The 22,788-nt window shown below is 42.1% G+C and overlaps 6 protein-coding genes across 6 annotated transcripts; 4 read left to right on the top strand and 2 right to left on the bottom strand.

Moving 5' to 3' along the window:
- Window positions 1-168: 168 nt before the first annotated feature.
- On the top strand, window positions 169-1,499 carry IL334_002532 (uncharacterized protein; the record flags this gene model as incomplete). The annotated part of the gene is made up of 5 exons (XM_062934276.1): window positions 169-307; window positions 413-445; window positions 546-834; window positions 963-1,208; window positions 1,343-1,499. The coding sequence occupies 5 exons, from the start codon at window positions 169-171 to the stop codon at window positions 1,497-1,499; spliced, it is 864 nt and encodes a 287-aa protein (XP_062790327.1).
- A 281-nt stretch (window positions 1,500-1,780) lies between these two features.
- On the bottom strand, window positions 1,781-4,594 carry IL334_002531 (uncharacterized protein; the record flags this gene model as incomplete). Its single annotated transcript, XM_062934275.1, has 14 exons — window positions 1,781-1,831; window positions 1,922-2,047; window positions 2,136-2,190; window positions 2,279-2,379; window positions 2,449-2,502; window positions 2,578-2,681; window positions 2,757-2,879; window positions 2,971-3,197; window positions 3,263-3,399; window positions 3,484-3,540; window positions 3,640-3,697; window positions 3,771-3,797; window positions 3,889-4,002; window positions 4,083-4,594. The coding sequence occupies 14 exons, from the start codon at window positions 4,592-4,594 to the stop codon at window positions 1,781-1,783; spliced, it is 1,746 nt and encodes a 581-aa protein (XP_062790326.1).
- Window positions 4,595-5,237: 643 nt separating this feature from the next.
- Window positions 5,238-6,521, top strand: IL334_002530 (uncharacterized protein; the record flags this gene model as incomplete). The annotated part of the gene is made up of 5 exons (XM_062934274.1): window positions 5,238-5,514; window positions 5,629-5,762; window positions 5,873-5,930; window positions 5,993-6,177; window positions 6,273-6,521. The coding sequence occupies 5 exons, from the start codon at window positions 5,238-5,240 to the stop codon at window positions 6,519-6,521; spliced, it is 903 nt and encodes a 300-aa protein (XP_062790325.1).
- Window positions 6,522-8,152: 1,631 nt separating this feature from the next.
- On the top strand, window positions 8,153-10,711 carry IL334_002529 (uncharacterized protein; the record flags this gene model as incomplete). The annotated part of the gene is made up of 9 exons (XM_062934273.1): window positions 8,153-8,250; window positions 8,386-8,449; window positions 8,649-8,796; window positions 8,876-9,987; window positions 10,054-10,076; window positions 10,130-10,263; window positions 10,316-10,359; window positions 10,427-10,500; window positions 10,564-10,711. The coding sequence occupies 9 exons, from the start codon at window positions 8,153-8,155 to the stop codon at window positions 10,709-10,711; spliced, it is 1,845 nt and encodes a 614-aa protein (XP_062790324.1).
- Window positions 10,712-11,223: 512 nt separating this feature from the next.
- IL334_002528 (uncharacterized protein) lies at window positions 11,224-15,510 on the top strand (the record flags this gene model as incomplete). Its single annotated transcript, XM_062934272.1, has 8 exons — window positions 11,224-11,305; window positions 11,367-11,987; window positions 12,090-12,835; window positions 12,894-13,140; window positions 13,196-13,466; window positions 13,528-13,745; window positions 13,814-14,331; window positions 14,404-15,510. The coding sequence occupies 8 exons, from the start codon at window positions 11,224-11,226 to the stop codon at window positions 15,508-15,510; spliced, it is 3,810 nt and encodes a 1,269-aa protein (XP_062790323.1).
- A 378-nt stretch (window positions 15,511-15,888) lies between these two features.
- Window positions 15,889-18,163, bottom strand: IL334_002527 (uncharacterized protein; the record flags this gene model as incomplete). The annotated part of the gene is made up of 7 exons (XM_062934271.1): window positions 15,889-16,033; window positions 16,105-16,182; window positions 16,249-17,239; window positions 17,297-17,544; window positions 17,602-17,678; window positions 17,741-17,804; window positions 17,868-18,163. The coding sequence occupies 7 exons, from the start codon at window positions 18,161-18,163 to the stop codon at window positions 15,889-15,891; spliced, it is 1,899 nt and encodes a 632-aa protein (XP_062790322.1).
- Window positions 18,164-22,788: the final 4,625 nt, after the last annotated feature.

The following is a 22,788-nucleotide window of genomic DNA, read 5'->3' as shown; positions in this document are numbered from 1 at the left end:
CTTACAATGCTACGATCCAGCCAAGGGTTCTAAACGGAATAGTCTGCTTAAGAGAAAGATATAGGTCGAATACCGAGGTGACATCTACAAATACTTCAAGCAAGAACAATATTGTAATAAGGGTCCGATTACCGAGCTGAAAAGAAAGGTTTCGATTGAGCAAGGAGTATGTCACTCACTATTGACTCAACTGTTACCTTATCGAGTGGACGTTCGATACCTCGCTTAGGATATGGGGTATATCAAGCTCGATCTCAAGAATGTGAAGATGGTGTGAAGGAAGCTTTCAAAGTTGGCTATAGGCTGGGCAAGTCTTTCATCCTATCTTTGACGTTCTTTCACAACATAGGAGTAGAGCAGGATATCGTTTAGATAGTTGATTGATCGAGGCGCTAATTTGAAGATCTTGTAGTCGATAGTGCACAAGCATATAAAAATGAACATAGTGAGTACATGAGTGAATAGAATAACAACCAATATTATGAAACGCATCCAGATGTCATTGTAAATGTCCGTTTGTTGATGGTTTGTATCTGTGGATATAGTCGTTGGTAGAGCTATCGTTCAATTACAATCAATATCGAGATCAGATGTATTCCTAACAACGAAATATATGCCCTCACATACGCCTCATCCCTCATCTGAAGTGTACGAGATAATGTTGAAATCCTTGAAGAAAATCGACAAGTCAAATACGGAAAAAGAGAAACCTTATATAGATCTGATGTTGATCCATGCTCCGTTCGGCGGTGAACAAGGTCGAAATAATAATTGGAGAGCTTTAGTTAGAGCACAAGAAGAAGGTTGGGTCAGAGATATAGGTGTAAGTAATTTGTGAGTTTGTGATCTCGAACCTAAAAGGAGTGATATTTCCTTGTAGAATCACGAACAAACTTTCTTCGCATTGAGGGGACGATCTCACTCTGACGCTTTGACACTGATACAATGAATACGTTATATAGTAACGTACACCATTTGAGATCACTTCCATCACCTAAACCTACAGTAAATCAGATTGAACTACATCCATTCTGTCAACAACGTGAAATCGTCAAATATTGTCAGGAAAACAATATAACAATACAAGCTTATTCACCTCTAATCAGAGCGGATAAAGAAAGGTTAGCAAACCCAATCTTAGTTGATATAGCGAAGAAGCACAGTAAGGAAGTCACGCAAGTTTTGATAAGATGGAGTTTACAAAAAGGGTAAGTTTTCCAGATGACTTTTCTCCAAGACCGAGAACAGAAAAGGGGTTCTCCACCATACTTGTCGTTGGATTTTGCTCTTGGTTCACTCATTGAGCTTGTTCACTGATATATTTTATACCTTCGGATCTCAGATATATACCATTACCTAAATCAGTCACTCCGTCGAGGATAAAATCCAATTCCGATGTGTACGATTTCCAATTAGATGAAGACGATATGAGAGTTCTAGATGGTTTAGATGAAGGTTCAAACGGTGCTTGCACTTGGAATCCGATTGATCAGCCTTAAATCGAGTTTGAATGTATTCAGAGCACTTCCTTGTCGGGAGCAGTGGAATGAGTAATGGTACAAGAAAGCCTCATTCGTTCATAATATACTACATATTGTTATCGGGACCGATAGCATCATATTATAGATACATAATGACACATATGACATGCTTAATGATGTTCATGTGAGAGCAAAGCATGTCGATGATAGCAATACAATGAAATCTGATTCTAATCTTTCCTTCCCCTTCAAAGTCCGATAAAAAGTCCCAGGCAATGGTTTTAGATCTTCTACTGACTTCAACCATGAAAAGCATATCTTTCTCTCAATCTTTTCCCACACAAAAACATCTAGTTGATTCATGTAATATCATCAACTTATCGCCGTACGTCATGGATATACAGCGAACAAAGGGCTTATCTGATGGACTTGAGACTCACGATGAAAGGACATGGAATACCTAGAATGGCAACACAGGCCAATAAAGTATTTCCCCAACCCCAACCTAGATTCACGAACATTTCTGTAGCGAATAAGGGAAGTATACAAGCTACGATTGATCTTGACTATTGATCAAATAGGAAGGATACATACTGGATATTAGCATTTTACCCGTTACATTTTTTTAATATGAAGGCGAGTTAGGAAACTCACAGCAGTAGCTCCAGCTATTGCAGCTGCAGAGTAAGGGTGAAAAGCATCTACCAAGCTATATATCCAAATAGGCAAGTCAGGTTTGATCAAGCTAATCATCTATCTGTGTGAGGTAATTTAGGTTGTAACTGCAAACAACTTACAAATTTTGAATAGTATTAAAAGGTAAAACCAAACCGACACCAATTATATATTGTCCAATGATAGGTGCTATCCAGTGTGTTTGCGAATCTGCTGTCCAGCCCTATGAAAGATGGAAACATTACTTTCAGTGCTATTTTACATTTTGGCATCACTTGGAGGATAAGCGCACATAGATGAATAAGCCGATAGGTAATAGTATCATCCCAATTTGGGTGAGAACCAACTATTGAATAAAAGGCGAAGTGGTCAGACCGAATTCTCCTCGCAGATGACCTTGAGATCCACCATCTCCACTCACCCTATATTCAGGTTGCCCTTTATCGCCATTTTTCAAAGATAGATATTTGTATATCTTATCTTGATAATTCGCAGCTATAATTACAGTCGAGAAGAAACCTAACCCTAATATCAATTGATCAGGTCATATGGTTAGCACGTCTTTCAGACAATGACAGCTGCAGGTGTTTTGGAACATACCGATAGCCAAGTATGCCAGGGGTAATACATTTTGAGTCCATTGATAGGAGAATAAATCGCTTTGCGAAAAAGGTGGTCGACCAAATAATAATGGTAAAGTAGTGAGGAACAAGTAGATTATACCTTTTGAGCAAAGTGAGAATTAGTCTTACTCAAAGGGAAAGTGTGCACGATAGCTTGACTGGCTGATACTAAGATAGGAAATTTCACATACCGTATAAATAAGCGTAATACATTGAGAATGCAAAAGCTACAGGATTAGAGAATAGTAATCTTGGAGGACGTGAGAATGCTCTTGTATAAACAGTCAACATCTCTGAAGGAGAGACCATAGATCTCATCCAAGATAAATCAGGTATCCAACCTAATGGATTGAAATGATTATACGATTTCTTAGTGGATGGACGTGTCGAATGAAATGTTAAAATCTTCTGAATCGCCCTTGATTTGAATTATGATGGTTCAGTCTTGAGAGAGTCTTTAATAAAAGGTTCAGATCAACTCACGGAGCATAAGTTTCTTTCATGACCACTGACAATAAAACGAAATTGAGCGTCGATAAAATCGTCAAAAAATAATATGCCCATCTCCATCCAAGATGTAATAACCAATATCCCAACATATTACCAAATATTGGACCTGACTATTAACGTATGACTAAGTTATGAGTTGTGTGTGTGTGTGTGTGTGGTACTGTGATAGAACTCGAACTTGAGTTCAAACTTACTAATGGACCTAAAGCATATATTGATATTGGTTTACCCCTCTCTTCGGGTACATACATCTGTCAACGGTCAAGTGCGCAGGTAATTAGCGAATCTGCCAAGCCTAGCAGAGGCGTGGTGCATTGAGATTATGTACAGACGACAGCAAGGTGACTTACGTCTGCACAAGTTGCAACCCCTAAAGATGGAGCTACAGAACCAAACATGCCGCAGAAACTGTTTTCCCCCCAATCAACATTTCTGCTACTGGATAGAAAGAAACCAAGGAAAAGAGACATGATACACTTACAATCTGAGGATAATCAACGTCGTTATGCTATAATGGGTTTGCATGAGTCATGCTGGTCTCGTTTATAGGTCATAGATCGGGCGGGATTTTGAATCTCGAACAAGCTATTATTACTCACTTATTTGAGAATCCAGTGGCTAAGAAGAAGACGCAATACAGCGCTTCAGCGAATATATAAGATGGTTGACGACCATATAATTCTGAGAAAGGTGCGAAGATAAATGGACCGAGTCTAATTTGATTTCGTTGTTGCGAATCGTCAATCAAGAGTTTTCACGTCACAAGTAAGAAGAAACGATAAGAGAAACTAACCCTTGTCCCAAAACGTATGCACCAGGAATCAAAACTCCTACTCTAAATCCAACATTAAACTCATCACGAACACTATGAATCCCTGGAATACCAATTGAGCTTCCTGCCGTTGCTATGAATCCAGTCAAAGCCAGAGCGATTGTCAATGTCATTTTTCGTTTCTCTGACCAGTTCCTGGGATTAGATGGGGATGTAGGAAATAAAGATTTCACTCTTCTAGCTTCGACCGTTGATAGAGATGTTGGAGTTTGACCCAGATCATTGTCATTCTCATTTCCAGTCGCATTTGGATCTTCACATGAAGATGAAGATGGAGGTTGAAGTGTTATATCTTCTACAGGACGTTCTGGTTCTGGTTCTGGTTCAGCTGGGGACTCTGATTTATTTTGACTTCTAGCTCGATATTCTTGGGCATTTTCTCTGCTATCGTCTGATTGAGATTGAAGTTGTAATTCATCCTTTCTTGCTTGATCAAGAATTTGACCTAATTCTAGATCATATGTGTTTGACATTTTTCTATGATCTCCTGTATTAAAGCTCGACTTGACTTTCGAGTTCTATCCTATACACAAAGTAGTTCCGCTGGATATGATTTTTCTCTCAACGAACGCGGAGGCTATATAGATATCATTTCGCTGAATTGAGCTGATTTGACTTGAGTCGAGTCGGGTGAACGTCAAGTCAAGTGTGCTTCTCCCTTTTACACTTTAGCTTGTGGTCACTACTCGTAATTTAACTGGTTGTTCATAGGCATATCATAGTCGATGATCGATAATGACGGCCGCGGTGACTGATTTTATCATGATGATATATCTCATCAACAACAGTTCCCATCTTTTACCCGAGTTGTTCCGAGCATAAAAGTGAGATCGGCCATCACCGCCCAGAGGGGGTAATATTCAAAGTGGGTTACGGGAATAAGATTGCCTGTTCCAATACACGCTTCCTTCCTTTGCCGAGTTATTTTCTCTACCCCTCAGATGTTCAACTTTTTATATCACCTTTCAACTTTTTCTTTCATCATTCGGACATAATACATCAGAGCATACTCACCTCATCGTCCAAACTGATAATTCAGTGTGCTGTAATTTCGCACAGCGGATTTAGATACAGGAGGTATATACCATTTCTCTTGTCTGCCAGCGTTTCGCCACAATGTCACTTCCACGAGCATGTAAAGCGTCATCTTCTCGAATTCCTTATGGACACCCATCACCCAGTAGAGGGATAATCATAGCACGTAGATTATCTTTGATGCCTGCAAGATCACCTTCTTCCATTCCTTTTTTCCTACCTCATTTCGGCTTGGGAGGCAAACATCAAGTGTATTTACCTGAATATGGGGGGGTTGGAAATGGGAAAGGAAAAGGTAAAGAACCAAGAAGGAACGAAGAGGAAGAAGTCGATGACAGAGAATGGGATATCAGAGTAGGTATGTAATAACCATCTCTTCCTTTTCGTCTCCTTCCTCCAGGTTCGGATCGCCCGTTATCCTATAGTCGTTGCTGGTGAAACTCTCCTCTCTGACGCTGTTCCGCTATTGCAGCTCGAGCAATGTTGCACCTGCGAGAAACGCTTCCTTCATTATTCGATGCAGAGATGAATTCTGCGGAAATGTTTCCGCATGATATATTCAGCAGGAATGTAGTATTAAAATTACCTCAGCCCTTACCCATCAAAGTAAGTTTGTAGAACTTGTTTCTCGTCTCCCAGAATGAAATGTTCCTTTTATCGCATGCCACGTTCCTACGACTGTTTTGCTAAAACCATTTTGTCTTACTATCCTTCAGATCTCATCGCTATCTGGATATTCAATGGCATTCTCTTTAGCACGAAACGGAATGCAAGGTGAATTCATCAATCTCACATCATCAGGTGAAAAATGCTAAAGATCTTTTTATACGGTTCAGCGTTTCATACCAACCTTCGAACGGATCTTGAAAGGTTGACATTTTCTCCTACAATGTCGGATTTGGCCAAATCCGATGTCAAATCTTCTTTGATACTGTCAAGGAAACCTGTCCCTTCACATCGTCAAAAGCAAATTAGGGTACAAGTGTCGATATATGGAACACCTAGATTACCTCCTCACAAAGTACGTCGTTCAACTTTCCGTAGCTTGCAGCATCCAATGATTTGGTACAATCCCCTTTTTCGAGCTCAAGAGCTAACGTGAAGTCATGATTGCAGGAGGCCAAATGGCACACATCATCCGTATATACTTTCTCTCCTTATTCAGGTCTTATAAGCTCTCATGAGGTGGAGACTATTCGACCGCTACCCGGGGAAGGTGTGGCCGAATGGTTGATGTCGAGATTACTGGGTTGGACGTCTAGACAAACAGTCGATGAAGGTGCTGTACCTTGTCCAAGGACCGTTGCGTTACCCACTCAAGCGGAATTGGAAAGGTTCAGAGACCGTTCTGAAGGTGAGAAGTAATATCACCTTTGAATAGATTAAAATGTATGTTTCTCGGTGATTTCAGGGGCAGAAAGACTAGAAAACCTCATATGGAGAGTATGAATCGCTTCGTTTACAGGTCATGTATTCTCATGGGCTTTCCCACCCGCCGTTCGATTTATGATGTTATCCCGTATTCGCTCATATGTCGTGTTCTGCTCTGCATAAATGACATTTTTCACATGTTTTCTTTTACTTGCCGAGACATTCCTTGAGGTATGGGGAAAATCCAAGCAAGCAGAGTGGCAATATATGGGAGAATGCATCAATTTTCGGGGTTTTCCCATGTGGTCGACGATCGTTTGATTCCAGTTGCAGATCCTTATTGCCAAGATGAGATTTTCATTAATCGTTTTATATGATATTGCATAATAAGTAGACCTGGATGTTGCCCCTGTGTTGACTTTTTAGCTGTAGTTCGGACGATAAGTATATCACATCTCTACTGTTTGGATGTGATTAATCCCTCATACTAAACTAAACTATTCGTGGAATGTTTACCCTGGGATACATTCCATGTATGGAATCATCTCTCTTTTCTAAACGCATCATCAAATAGAGAGTTCATCCTGTAATTTGGACCAAACCTATGACATGCCAAAGGAAGAGAGGATGATCGCCTGTTTCCATGCCGGAGTACAATTTTACTGTACACTTGTTAGTCATTGGTTACATGTTACTGTTAACGATGAAAGAGTGAGTTGGAAAATCGTGTTTCTGGGATTATAACATTTTAATCTACTAAAAATAACAACAACCACAGCGACGACAACGAGTCGTCCCATTATCGTTGCCATAATGATTAATGCATTGATGCACGCAACCTTCTCCGTTTGTTTCTTGCTCTTTTCTTCTCTCGATATACCGTTCCATCCCGTTTTCTTTCTGGTCTTGATCTCTCTACGTATCTGTCTGTTGGCGATGAAGGTATCGACGACAGTGGAAGTCATCAACTTGATGATATGTCTATCAACCAATAACAAGAATAATCTTATCATATCAAAAATATCGTAATTCCCATTACATCATCGATTACAAAAGCAAAACAAAAAATCCCGAGTGCCCGCCCCTGGTCTGGATATTTTTTTTTTTCACTAAAACAGGGAATTAGTAATAGCCCAGAAGAAAAAGGAAAGAATGCCTGCGACTGCAGAAGAAGAATACGATGTCAGTACTTTCCTTCACTTCCGATATCATCTCTTCATTATTGTCGTCTTCAATTCTACATATCACAGATTCCAGTTACGATGAGATAAAAAGGAAAACAACCATGAAAAAAATCCGCACATCCTTACAACGGTGACGAGGCGGGGGGCGGGGGCAAATTCAAGGAATGATTCCTATTTAAATTTATTCTAGTTTTGCTGACACAACATCTTTGACTCATCTTTCATCCTTGTTTTTGCGATCCAACACACCATACGCCGTTCTTCTTCCCTCCTCTCTCATTTAAATTGCCCTGCCTGCCTGCCTGCCTGCCCTCCCCTGGCTCGATCCCATTCCCACTGACCGGTAAAATAATAAAACATGATTCCCATTAATGCATTTACCATGTTATCATCATCATCAAAATATCCCTTTCGTCGAATCCCATCCGAATCCAATCCATTATGCCGATGGATGGGTGGAACGACGGACAGGGTGAAGACAGCGGTAATGAGGGCGAAGAAGGTACCATAACATTTGATGATGGCCCAAGGGCTTCTTCGTAAGTACATACCAACATAACATAAAACACAAAACCAGGAAGAAAAAAAAAACATTTAAACTCACCCACCGGGTTCGCCTGTCTGGCCATCGAGGATTTTTTTTTTAAAGATGGTACTGATACATCCTTGTATAGATCGACACAGGTCAGAAAGGCTCAAAACAGGATCGCTCAAAGAGAATTCAGATTGCGGAAACAAGTGAATACATTTTATCCTTCAGTCCCCTAACCTCATCTCTTCGCATGCATGGCATGTGTAACTAATGTACATGCCTGGCATTTCTGTTCCAATTAGCAATACGTAAGTCGGGCATTATCATTCCCTCGAGATCGTCATGCTTATGCAAGATCACCGATGGCACCTTACATGATCATACATTGATGCTTCTGTGGTGTAGATTCGTGATCTCGAAGCGAGAGTCGAAGTACTCTCTGGCGACAAGGAAGAGCGCGTGGAACTTATGACTCTGTTGGTGAAAAACCTGTTGACGGAAAACAAGGGATTGAGAGGAATGGTGAAGAATATGGCTGCTTTTATAGGTGACGGTAAGTTCATATTCGAAGTCGTTGCGTCGTAAAGTTGGATCGGTATACATACACTGTATGACGCTTACACATTTGGCAGGCCTTGGATCATGTCTTCCTCGACTTGGGCTTTCTGCGGAACAACTCGATGCTATCCTTAATCGCGCAGATTCAGATACAGCTTATGAAGCTTTTGTGAACTTGAAAGCATCGAAAGAACGAGAGGACGCTAATTCGGATGCGAAACAAGGCGAAGTCAGAAGACGTGCGAATACTGTCAAGCGTAAGCGTGATACTGTGGATGAAGCACCGAATCAAGATAAAGGGAAAGGTAGAGCGGAAGATGAAGATAAAGTGGTTCCAATCGGGAGAACAGGTGCATCGATAGCAGGAAGTACATCTGCGACACCTCAAAATGCCGAATCGACTTTGCCGATGTCTGTCTATAGCATGGGACCTGCTGAAGGTGAAGATTGTCAATATTTCTTTCCTGATCTTGATCACATATATTCTGAAGGTGGCCCTGCTACTTATCGTTCATTAAATGTGAATAACTCAGTTCAACCAAACCCAACGAATATACCCTTACGAATGCCTCTACCACCGCCACCACCGCCACCACCTCCACCACCACCGTTACCGATGGGTCTGCCGTTCCAAGACGGACCAGTCTTTGGCCCTCCGCCTTTTCCGAGTGGTTCTGAAGGGTACAGAAACAAGCACGGCTATGCACATCATCTCCTGCTTTCAGAGATTGGCAATATTGGTTCGTCATCCAACGCGAATCCACAAAATCTTGTTGCCGGGAACTATTACAATTCTCTGACCCCAAATATGGCTGGTTTCGGCCTCACTGTACCCGCAACTGCGTCACCAATCAGCATGAATCCTACACTCGCAGTCGATACCAGTCGAGAGAACACACTCAATGCTTTCGCTGTATCGGACACGAATCTAAGAGGATCACGGTCACAAAGTGACTATGCTAGAGATCATCCACCAGTCTTACCCTCGGCACCTTCATCATCACCTAGGGATGATAGACGGTCTCAACTTAGGAGTGTTGTGGCGACCATGACCAGTGCCGACAAGTCAGTTGACGGTCCGGGATTCACCGCTGCTGAGCTTGCCGAGAGGCGAAGGCAGCAAGAGCAGTTGATGAGGTCTATACAGGAAGGAGATCCCAACGACAGGAAAATGGCAGCTTTGCAGGTAAGCCCGACAATTTCTGTTTGAACAAAAATGAGGTTGTGTAGCTAATCTAAGTTGGAAAATTAGCTGATCACTTATCATCTGAGCAAGTGAGTTGACGGCTTGCCTCCTGAACCAAAATTTGCTGATGCATTTCACTCAGCTTCCGACTGAACCATGAGTATAATCTTCCACCATCCCTTCGACCGACTGCAGTGCAGAGGACTGTACCTCACGAACACGCTATAGATGGCATAATCTTCCCCTCCATCAGAGACAGAATGATCATGTTGAGAGGTCAGTAATTGCAAGCTGCTGAGCCCGAATACAATGTTAATAACTTTTATAGGGCGATATGACCTCGTCGAGGTGTTTCATGCGATGCTGGCGCAAGTGAGCATATATTTGTCAACAAATTGGTTGTCGATTGAAGGACACCTTCACTAATATTGAATGATAGTTCACATTACACGGTGAAGATGTACTTGATCACAATAATTACGAAGTATCAGAGACATTCATTGAAAATTATAGGTAAATCTTCATCATTCATCGCACTGCATGATGCCGATCACTGATGACCATTAACGACCATAGCATTTTAATAGACCCGACAGTCATCAATACAAGTAATAAATGGAGAACACAAAGAGGTGCACCATTATTGAGCATGCCTCCTAAAGAGTCGCAGAGCGCAGCCGGTGGCGGTATACGAATTCACGCTGATCGTACTGAAGATGGATGACACGCCAATATATAGTTATTTTGAGGAATGGCGATTGGTATCCTAGTATTGTAAATCTTCGTAAGGGTCGAGAGAGTGCATGTACACATTTATCCCCCATGTTCCGCTACTTTACCATTTGCAGTGTATTCGCAAAGTACATTTGGATTGCGTTATGATTGTTGTTTTCTTGTATGGAGATGCCCGATTTATGGGATATTGGTCGCCGCCTTTATCCACGTTAGGCTTTGTCTTGCGTACTTGCGCGGTTTCAACTTGTTGGTGTTTTGATTTACCGTCTATCAATATTATTAAGTTAATCATTATTGGAATGATTCCATTACAAACGAAAATACCCTTGTTATTTCAAGCTCGGCACTGTTACGCTTAGTCGTACTATCCCAATTGCAATCAACTTTTAGGAAGCCCTGATCCTGATCACTATTCATATACATATCTTCGTCTGTAAACAACCCTCATAAGCGGCAACAATAACCTACGTCCAATTTCCTCGCTTTGATGGTCGCGACATAATGATACCCTCACCTCGACGGACAGTGTCTCAACCTGCTATACAAACATGGCCTGATGTGGATGATGACGATGGGTGGCAGGGTAAGTGTTGCTACATATATCCAATAATGGAGTTCCAGGTGTTGACGAATATGTTACGCAGATATGCCGGTGGTGCGGAGTGAATCAAATCCTTTAGGATTAGATGAAGAAGATGAAAGGAAATATCATTATCAGTCCACAACGAAACTTGATCCTTCTTCAAATACATCTACATCTGTATCTGGACAACCTGGACCATCAGGTACAGCAGGTACAGGTGGTAATGCGACTGGAACTCATTTAGAATTAGATCACGATACTTTGATAGGAGATTCATGGAGAGAAAAATTAGTCGAAGACGAGAGTGATTACACAAGACTAAGGTTAAATGAAGACGAAGAATCTGATGAAGTTTTATTAAGAACGAAATATTTATTTGATGAAGAAAAAGCAATGACTCCACTAAGTCAAATGCAAGCTACGAAAAACTTGTTAACAGAAGGTCAAAGAATCGCTTATGTCGGTTTATGTCAATTGATAGCTAAGAAAATGCTGAAAGATATAAGTAGAGGTTGGGAAGAATATAATAAATCGTTTATCAAATCGAAATCAAAGTCAATATCGAAATCTTTGAAAGGTAATAAATCAACTAAGAATGATCCTCCCGTAGTGGAAAGTGGAAATATTTGGATGTTGAAAATCATGGCTAGATTATATCAACATATGGAATTGACCAAGGATGGTGAGTAAAAAACATAGATGTATCCACGAATCAAAGGCTTCGTCTTGGACAGAACCAGCGATCGCTTTTTTAGATGTGCTAACGACATTGTTGTGACGTTAGAACAACGGATGATCGAGACTTTGGCAGAACACGGTGTAGATCCATCAGACTTGGTACCAGCGTTGATGACGACACATACGGTGAATAATCCAGACTATGATCCAAAGGCAAAAGAGAAAGCAGATTTGGATGCGATCGCTCAAGCAGAAGAAGCAGAGGCCGAGGCAGATGCTGAAAGGGATATACCAACGGAGAAAGACAGACTGAAATATCGAGAACAGGAAGATGAAGAACAAACAGAAGAAGAACAAGTCCCTCCTCCACCTTATCAGAAAGAAGAAGGTTCTTCCGCATCCAATAAACCTCAGCCTCAATTGAATCCCTTCGGTGAAGATGAAGATGAGGAAGGTCTATTCTCCCTCCCTTCGTCATCTAAGCCAATATCCAAATCACCTGAATCTAAACAACCTATCAAACCTATTTCTACGAAATTACCGTCTTTTGATGATGACGATGATGGTGATATCGCCTCCATGCTCAGTCCTCCTCCTTCTCAATCTTCCTCAGAACGCACTCAAACTTCCATATCACCTACAGTTGACGTACCTCATAACGATCCGGAAAAAACACCTAGAGCGATATCAGCTGAAGTGGCTGATGATCCAAATGAGTATGAAGAGCAAGATGATGGTAAAGTGGATGACGAAGAAGCAGAAAAACCGGCTCCGTTGCCTTCTTTACCTGGAGTATCAACGTCACTTTCAAATACAGACGAAAAGGTCACACTGGACATACGTTGGACTGTAGTGAGTAGTGATCTTTATCAAAAGTTTAAACACAGTATCTGATGTTATCCTCGCTTAGTTGTGCGATCTCTTCCTCGTGCTCGTGGCAGATTCAGTATATGACGCTCGTTCGCGGGCGTTTCTGGAGAACGTTTCTGCCGCATTAGGTTTCGAGTGGTTGGATCTCATCCGATTCGAGAATAGGGTGACGGACGCTTTGGAAATACAAGAAGGTATGGAGAAAACTGGACAAGATGGGATCATAGAGGGAAGAAAGAAAGCTGCTAAAACTAAGAGATACGCTTTGATGGGTCTGGCTGCCGTTGGTGAGTAATACCTATTTTACCTAATCTATATATCATCGCTGATTTTCTGTTTTAGGTGGTGGACTGGTCATTGGTTTGTCAGCAGGGCTAGCCGCTCCGCTAATCGGGGCAGGTCTAGGTGCAGCCTTAGGCACGGTTGGTATAACAGGTACAGGTACCTTCTTAGCTGGTGCTGGAGGTGTAGCTATGATCACCACCGGGGGTGTATTGACTGGAGCCAATATCGCCGGACAAGGAATGGCTCGAAGGACAAGAGAGGTTCGTATATTCCAACTGAAACCCCTACACAACAATAAGAGGGTCAGCTGTTACATCACCATGGGAGGGTGAGTACCTATCTCTCAAGTTGATTGACGAGTGCCAGTGTACTAACGAATTTACTCATAGTTTTATGGCAAGTAAATTTGACGATGTTAGATTACCATTCTCCGTCATCGACCCCATTGTCGGAGACGTCTATTCCATTTTATGGGAACCTGAAATGATGGAAGAAATGGGAAGTGCTATGAAGATCCTTACTGGTGAAATCTTGACTCAAGTCGGACAACAAGTCTTATCAGCGACCATTATGACTGCTTTGATGAGTGCACTGCAATGGCCCATTAGTGAGTGACCATAAAGTGTTTCCACTGTAAGAAGGAGGATGTTAATGTATGGAAATTTTTCTTGTTAGTCTTGACAAAACTTGGATATCTCATTGATAATCCTTGGTCAAACGCACTTGATCGAGCCAGAGCCGCAGGGTTGGTATTAGCCGATACGATCTTGAATCGACATGCTGGTGTACGGCCCCTCTCCTTGATCGGATTTTCCTTAGGAGCTCGAGCAATATTCTATGCCTTAGTCGAACTTGCCAGAGTGAAAGCATATGGATTGGTTCAAGACGTCTTCATCTTTGGTACAACGGTGACAGCTTCCAAAACCACTTGGCTAGATGTCAGATCAGTCGTTGCAGGAAGATTCGTTAACGGATTCGCCACCAATGATTGGATGTTAGGTTATCTTTTTAGAGCTACTTCTGGTGGATTGAATACCGTTGCTGGATTAAGACCAGTCGAGACAGTAGCTGGATTAGAAAATATAGATGTGACGGCAATCATCACTGGACACATGAGTTATAGAAGTTGTATGCCTCAATTATTAGCAAAAGTGGGATTCCCAGTGACAGCAGAATACTTTGATGAACCAGATGTGAGTGATTCACAATTACAACGGCTTGACTTCGTGATATCATGCGCTAATGTAAAATCTAATAATTGGTAGGACCCCAACGTCGATATGAGCGTACAGGAACGTATTATCATCAATCAAGCGGAAGAAGATGCTCGTCAGAACAAACGTAAAATATTAGGTATCATTCCAGTCAATAACAACAAGCCGACTCGAAATTCAGGTTCAGGTACGAGTACACCTAATCCAGATAACAAAGAGAAAAGTGAAGGTTTACCTATACCTGTTCCTGGACCTGGTGGTGGATATCAATATGAAGAAGACGATGATCTACCACCTAGAGAAGAAGCTGATTTAGGTGAAATTCAAAATTCATCAAATGCTGGTTCTGGTTCTGTGGAAACTGGACCAGTGATAGAGGAAGAAGAAGAAGAAGTGGTAAAGACTATACCTAAAACTGCTGGATTCGATTTCAAAGCAATTTCGCAAGCGTTAGGAAAAGATATTGATATAGATAAACTGAAACAACCTGAACCCACGAAACCTTCATCTTCATCTTCATCTTCAGGACCGTTATCATCGTTGACAAACGAATCTCGTATACCTCTAGAAAGAAGTGGATCTGCTCCTCCACCCTTGAATGTCCTCAATGAGAATAATTCTTGGTCGACATCCAACCACAATAATATTGGTGAAGATGACGATGAGGATCAGGGTGATATCACATCAACATCAAATATGACAAGAGGATTATCTTTATCTGATTTACCAAATTGGGGAAATCCACAACAAACGACAAAAACAACGTCACTTGAATTTGAACAAAACGATTCTTCTTCAAGCTCATCAACAGCGGCAGCAGCAGCAGGCGGAGGAGGAGGAGGAGGAGGAGGAGCATTTAAATCACCTGTTTTCTCATGGAATGCATGGAATTCATCTACTGGAAATATACCTACTGCAGATGAGATATTGAGGGATGTACCAAAACCAATCAGATCTGCTCCTCCCGCAAGGCCACATCCGAAAGAATTTCTGGAAATGAATCCATTCATGTCGAATTCCAATTCGAACGATACTTGGAATACAGGTTCGAATGGAAATCAAAATGGAACAGGTTTTGGTGGATTAAATGAAACGAGTCAAGATGAAGAAAGGAAAAGAAGAATTGATGAAGAAGAAGCTGAGAAAAATCCTTGGTAAAAAATCCTTCTAGTCTTGACTCTCATTGCTAGGGTATCTTCGGTCATCTTCTCCGTTTGGAGGTCATACAGTAACATTGTGCATTTTTGTATATCCCATATTTTCGGCTTTATGATGCATAGTCCAAATAATAATTCATAACAATGCTTCCTTGAACAACTTTTGAGATATCGCATTTCATGTTACATGCATGAGGAAAAAGAAGATAAGACGCATTATACTCGGTATATTGATATGCTAGATAACAGATAACAGCGTGAATTGGGGAACTCCAGCCCAGATAACCAAAAAAATAGAAATGAACGCGAAAACAAGACAAACAAAAATAGGACGAGTGATACTTGAATTGAATACGACATCTCAACCCAGGACGAAAATTTAATCGTCATCATCATCATCTCCATCATCGCCGCCACCTGCGGCTCCCTTCTTTGTCTCTCTGACAGATAACTTGACTCCTTGTGCCGCGAATACCTTTGTAAGGTTCGTAGTCGGTATCACTCCTGGAAACCTCTTAGCCGAGCTGAAAATGGCAATTCACGTAAGCAGCTGTGCTAAAACAGATGTAAGGCAAAAATGACAGTCATTACTTACTAGACTGTGAATGGTTTAGAGAACGCTTCAGCTAATATTGGAGTTTTCGATCCTAGTAGTACTTCTGGGGCCATCATCCTATTTTGACATGTTGGTCAGCAATGGCACCATGGTAATGTGTCAAGTCAAATCGTAAGAACCTACGAAGCTATATCCGTCATTGTCATTCTCAATGTGAATGTACCTTCTGTTCTTATGCCCAAATCAGCGGCAAAAAAGTACAATCCTGGTCTATCGTTCTCGTCTTGTAATTTATGACATACAGCTGTCACTTTACCCACAAGGACCCGACTGTACTGAGCGGCAGGTAAAGCTGATGCGTATCTTGCTTTCTCCATCTCCCAAGCGTTGGGTGGGTACATCTCTTGCTGAGCAAAGGTTACGCTTCCTGGCGTGGGTGGCCATAGCTGTTCAGGTAACTTTGGATTGTATGCAAATTGAGATGAATGGGGTGAAGGTGGCGCATTCCCCATTCCACCCATATGAAGACCGGCGGAAGAAGTTGGACGGGAATGTATAATACCGGAAGACCAAGGTCGCATTTCAGGCCAAGCAGATGAAGAAGGTCTTTCCTTGGTCCCATATTCAGTCGGAATAGACCAATTTGAGGATGAACTTGATTCTGGACGTGTACCAAGGGTATAGTCTGTGGGAACAGTACTGACATCTGTCATTGACTGGCCTGTTCTTGGTCTTCCCCATAAAGAGCTACCACTACTGCTTGGTCGGTACATTTGCTCGCGTTGAGCTTGTAGAGCAGGTAGGGTCAAACCGGACGAGGAGCCAGGTCGTTCTTCCGCTATCGATGCAAGTGGCGGTAGGCTGTATGGCGGTTTCAATATCCCTGATCCACGAGGAGAAGATGTTGATGGTGATTGGGCTGGCTGCAAAGGGTATTGTGGCGAAGGCGCTGTTTTGGGTCTCGGCGGATCAGGTTCATGTTCCAACTGTCGGTTACCGAAGCTTTGAGTTCGATGGAAGGACGGCGGAAGAGGTGGACGTGAGCTTGTCCAACCGGATTGGGGAGATCGAGGTAATGGAGAGGATCGTGAGGGTGGATCGGAGGTGAGAGGTCGCTGAGGTAGTTCAGGTGTACGGGATGAAACGTGAGGAGGAGGAGCAGGGGAGTGGAAAGCTATAAAACAGAGTCAGTGTTCCTAATCCGGTTCATAGTTATGTAGGTATTGCTTACTTGGCTGCCGCCAAGATCCGCTTGACCAGGATGATATTCCAGCACTCGAGCCACTCATGGGTCTCGAATTTCCTGTACTAGGTCGTGAAGAAGGTCCAGCGACTGGTTGTAGATCTGCTTGACCTAGCGGAGGTGATTCCATCCGTGACACCCCAGCAGAAACGGGATGCATGACAACGTTACGTTCTTGTTGCCTATCAGCTGACCAAAGATCGACCAGAAGAATGAGGAAACGCGTGTCAACCGTACTGCAATTGCCCGGTCAGCTTGAAGGCTATCGTCATTGCTGAAGAAGGTATACTCACTTGGGATCCACCAGTGTACCGGAAGCTGTACGGATCCAAAGACGAATGATTGGTGGCGGTGACAGCGGTCTTCGGTCCTGAAGGGGAAGCGAGGTCAGTATTGATGGACGCAATGCTGTCTTAGTTCCGTCTGACTCACTTTATTACCAAATCCACACGCTCTTGCCCTTTGAGGCTGTTGAATGATCTCGAGATGGTATGTCCTGGTAGAATTTGATCTAATTGAGCGTTTCTTCATTTGAGCGCGAAGGTCGCAAGCAACATACCATCCTTTCTGTCCTCCAAGCGAGCTTGACCCTCTTGTTAAGTCTAAGCCTCCTGATCTTTTGGGGTCGAACGCATCGTCCTCCCAGGGCCTATCCTCATATTCGTCTTCTAGCCCACGATAGACTACTGATGGCGAGCGACTGCGTTCGTGTTTCGTTCCCTCGGAGTGAATATCTCGAGATGAGGTGCGAGCTTTTTCACCTCTTTTCCTTTTGCGTGAATGGGAAGATGTGGAAGGGCTCTGTGATGTGGAACCTACGTTATGCGGAGGTGTGACGGATTGCGGTCGTGACATCGGATGGAAGAATAGGTGTTGATGAAGGATTACGAGGAATTAACGGGGAATTAATGTGATTCTTCTCTGACACTTTTACTCCCTCGTACACTGCTTGTGCTCCTCCTAGAAAAGACGATGGGGGAACAAAGACTCAACCAGGGATGGAGAATCATTTGGGTAAAAGTGGTGATAAATGATTTCTTTATCCCTAATCGCTGGACTGTTGCCTGGATCGAATAGAAAAGAAAGTTCGTCTTTTGAGGTCAACATCATTGTCACAGGACAGAAAGGGAGAATAGTGAAAACCCATCGTCAGCTTATACCCTTCCTAGCTGAATAACATTGATTGATGTGATCGTTCTCATTATCCGATCTGGGAATCAAGAACCATTGTCTGATGATTGGACAGTGAGAAATGGCGCTTTGACCTTTCGTGATGATGGAAAAGCAGCAGAGCATCGCGGAAAGGTGTTATCCGCGGCATTTACCAAGATCCATTTACCATCTTTTGACCATACAGACAAGTTCACCTTCCCCTCACCCTACAGATCTTCTTTCTTTCCTTCTAAACTAGCGCGCAAGCAGGGGTGATCAAAAAGACAACCGGGGCAGTCTGATTGCGCTCGTAGATATCGGAATGAGAATTGGAAAACTCACCAATAACAAGCTTGTATATGATCCTTCGATCTATAAATCATCTGAGCAGAATTGACTATATCGACAGCAGCAATTTCGGTACCTTGCTTTGAAGAGCGAACGTCCACTTGACGAATCCAATTCAGTTTGCTTATTCCGTTTCGCTGGGCCGGATACGATGATCCCTTCGAAGCAATATGCCCAGCTGATTTGATCGTAAATTGTATTGACCTCGGAGACTCAATGGTTTGGCAGAAATCAAATAGCAAGTTGTCCTCCCTGAGCTAATGAGACTATTTTGATGGTGGCTGTGATTTGGTTCAAACGATTGTTAAACACTTCCTATGAATTGTGATTTTTTGTTGTCTGGAAATCGGAGAAAAGAGAGGGGGTAATGATCGATAAAAAAATGTCGAAAGGAACCATAAGTCAGCGAGATGGATCTGTTTATGGGAGACGAGACACTCGTGATAAGGGAGTAAATGCAATAAAACGAATGAGAAAGGATGATGAACCCAAAATAATAGTGAGAATATATAATTCAATGATAAACACAATCGCCAAAATCAAAACACTCCACAAGAAAGAGACGATAACCTGGATCTCATAACATGAATCTCAACGAATACAGGAGGTAGAACAGATTGGCATTGACACGGAAGGAAGAAAGGATTGATTGACCCCCGTGCTTTTGATTCAAGTCTTCTTTCCCATTCCCATTGATGATTGAGCCGTTGAGAACGGTAGCAGAGTCTGGGGAGTGGATTACCAACATTAAGGTATAAAGGTAGATGGGTTACGTCCTCATAAAAGGGAGATTGATAATAAAACATCTTTTGATCCTTGACTGTTTACAAAACGAATCTTCCCCTCATTCGATGGAAGATGATATCAACGTAGAATCCAAAGTCTAAAAACCCTCCCTTCGAGGCGCAAACACCAGATATGGAGTTACCGATGATCCAGTACAAGATCAAAGGATGGTAAAAGCGGCCCAGACCAAACAACGATGAACCGTGCTGATCCCAAACATCATGGAAAGCAGAAGCAACACAATTCCCTTCTCATCAAAGCGCAACGAATAAAAGGTTGTGTTGGAGACAAATCGGAGAAGGGGATTTATTTTGTTGATGGAGTTTCAAACGGAGACTATAAACGTATGGAAATGTCCGACTGAAAGGAACTCACCCTCTCTTTGTTTATTTCCTTTCTAATTCACCAGATCAAAGTATTCACGACAGAGTGATTATTGTTTGTCTTACTAATTCTCTGATCCTTTCTAGTTCGATTTGAGTGGTGAAATTCTTGACGTTTGATGAATATGTACGATTGGATTCAAGGTGTAATCTATTGATAAATGGGTATCTGATAAAGGGGTGCTAAATGTAGTAAACAATCGGGTAGAATTGAAAATGTAGGTTAATGTGTAAGATGGAAAAAAGAAAACCAATAATAAAAGAACAATAATAGATGATGATCGTCTTGATTGTACCACAAAAGTCTAACCTTGAGAAGGAGGAGATTTAACAGATTGATTGTTTTCTGAGGAGGACGATGATAGGAATAAAACTACTCGGCATTCAATATCGTCACCAATTCAGACTACAGAAAGTAATACAAAATATACGTCGGATGCTTTCGTCTTTCTTTATTTTCCTATTCGTATATCATTCTACGAGTATTTATTACCAAGCCGCAGGTCTGTTCCGTTTTTTACCTTTTCTTACTATAACGCTAGGGATATTTATTCAGTCAAAGTTTGTGAAAGGGGGATCGACCCGTCCCGATTCCAGTCTTAAGGGTAATCTAATGGTAGATTTACTGCTTATTATTATTATTACTTTGCTCTGTTCGTAATAAGGCTATGAAAAACGGGGACCAAAGAGACAATAGCCTTAGATCACAAGAACACCTTGGAAACCTCTCGTAGTAATCTCTCTTGTTCTTCTTGTTCAGATTAAGGGCTTTTCTTACACGTAAGGAACCAAATACGGGCTATTACGCCATTCCGGTTCGCATCTCTCCTTCCATTTCAAGGAGTTACTTTCGAAAAGATATGAGCAACAAACAACATGTATGACGATAAGGTACTCTGCAAAATCATGAAGAGAAGTCTGGGTTTTCAGGTCCTCCAACTAACAAGCTAGAGTCGATGACCATGTGGAGCAGGACCCTTCGACTCCTTATCAATAAATGCGTCTGTCTGCAGCATGAAGTTTGGGGCAATCGAAAGAGCGAAGACGGAGATATTTGACGGAGCAGGTTTGAATGAAACGGTTGAAGCGAGAGGATGGCACTCACCTAACGTGGGTAGAAGGAGAAGGAGGTTGTCTGCAGTGGCTGTCTTTCTTTTCCCAAGTTGTTCCTATTTTCATGACTTTGGGGGTTATTAGAATAATCGGAGAATTGATGGTGAATAAAGTTCCAAGCTATCTTTAAGGGTTACTTTTGTTTTTTCTTTTCCATCATCATGCCAGAGTCCCAGTCAAAATCTTTTTAAGACAAAACCCGCCGAAGGGTGCATAACCTCAAGCCACCCGGGATAATTCGCTCTTCCCATGAAATGGGTTTGCAACGAGAGGAAGAAGACAGTGCATCGTAATCACCGACATCATGATTCGTAAATACGATGAAGGGACCAGTTTCTGTAGTGGATGGAGATCCAAGATGTCCTGTATCTCCCACGCTTCACATGCTAAAAACACAAGCTTTATTTCATATACCCCATACTTGCTATGCTAAACATTGCCGCGGCCGTACATGCCAGAGATTCCAATACTCGAAATCCATACACCCAAATGGAACCAACCTTTTCTGCCCATTCCATTTTGCCTCGGGAACAAGCGAAGCACAACTCATATCCGTATCTTAATTTGATTCTCAGACGACCTAGGGTCGTGCCAAGAAGTACATGGGAACCTCACATTTCTGGCTTTGCGAATCATCTGATAGCGGGAAGTTATAAACCTGTACACATGATCAGATAAGATTAAAGTTCAAGGAAAACTTGGTACAGTAACCGAGTTTTGAGACAACGAAAACAACCTTACTCAATTGATCATGTGGGCATCGATCGACATTGGTAATATATCAATATACGGATGATTTGCTCATTTTCCAGTTAGTTTAATATTCTTTCTCGCATCACTTAATTGTGAAGCTGCGAAAAAGGAATCGTATTCTCTTCCCTGCTGCGAGCCTATTGCTTGACAGATGAAAGCTGTACGGATAGTTCACGCTCGCCGGAAGTGTGTGGGCCAGAACAGTGCAAACACGTAAACCTGGTTTTACATATTCAAATATTGCATGAATGATGTAAGCTCACGTTAGAAGGTGAGCGTAATGACCTGAGATTTTATGTTTGATGACGTGTCATGAAGCCCTTTCATGGGGTATCGGCATCAAGTTGAAAGGATATGCAGAAATGTCAATCTTTGGGATGGGTTATACAACGCCTTGTTCTCCATCTGACTCGCCAGCCTGTCTGGTATACGTTATCGTATTGCTAATCATGCACAGAGATGGAAGTAGGAAGAAAGAGGATGGTCTCAAGAAATCACGTCGTCAGTCGAGGGGAAATGATGTGGCGATCTCACCAGTACTTGCGCGTCGAATATCATATCAAAAATCTCAATAATCTGTGATCTGACTTGATGCCATATCTGAATAGACTGATCCCATCGCAGCCATCCGACGCAGAGACTCAGCTGTAATTTATGCTACTGTGCAGACAGATACATTATCAACCTTCGGTCTTCAAATGATGTTTTGAAAGGAGAGTTTCAATGTAAAACAGGAAGCCTCTGATTCTGATGACATCAAAATCCTTCTCTCAGGCTTTCATATAGCACATGAGAACCTGAGCGTCCAAGTTACATCTCCTTGAGACACCTTCACAAATTGCATCAACCATGCAGATTTATCGCTAAAGCGCTAATAAGCTTCTTCAGTCAAAGTCATATCATCGTTTCATCGTGTCTTACATTCAATTCAATATAAGCCATCCT

The sequence above is a fragment of the Kwoniella shivajii genome, chromosome 3 (genome assembly GCF_035658355.1).
Source record: "Kwoniella shivajii chromosome 3, complete sequence".
NCBI classification, from domain to species: domain Eukaryota; kingdom Fungi; phylum Basidiomycota; class Tremellomycetes; order Tremellales; family Cryptococcaceae; genus Kwoniella; species Kwoniella shivajii.
Note: the sequence above shows the minus strand (reverse complement) of the source record. Positions and strands in the feature narration are given on the sequence as shown.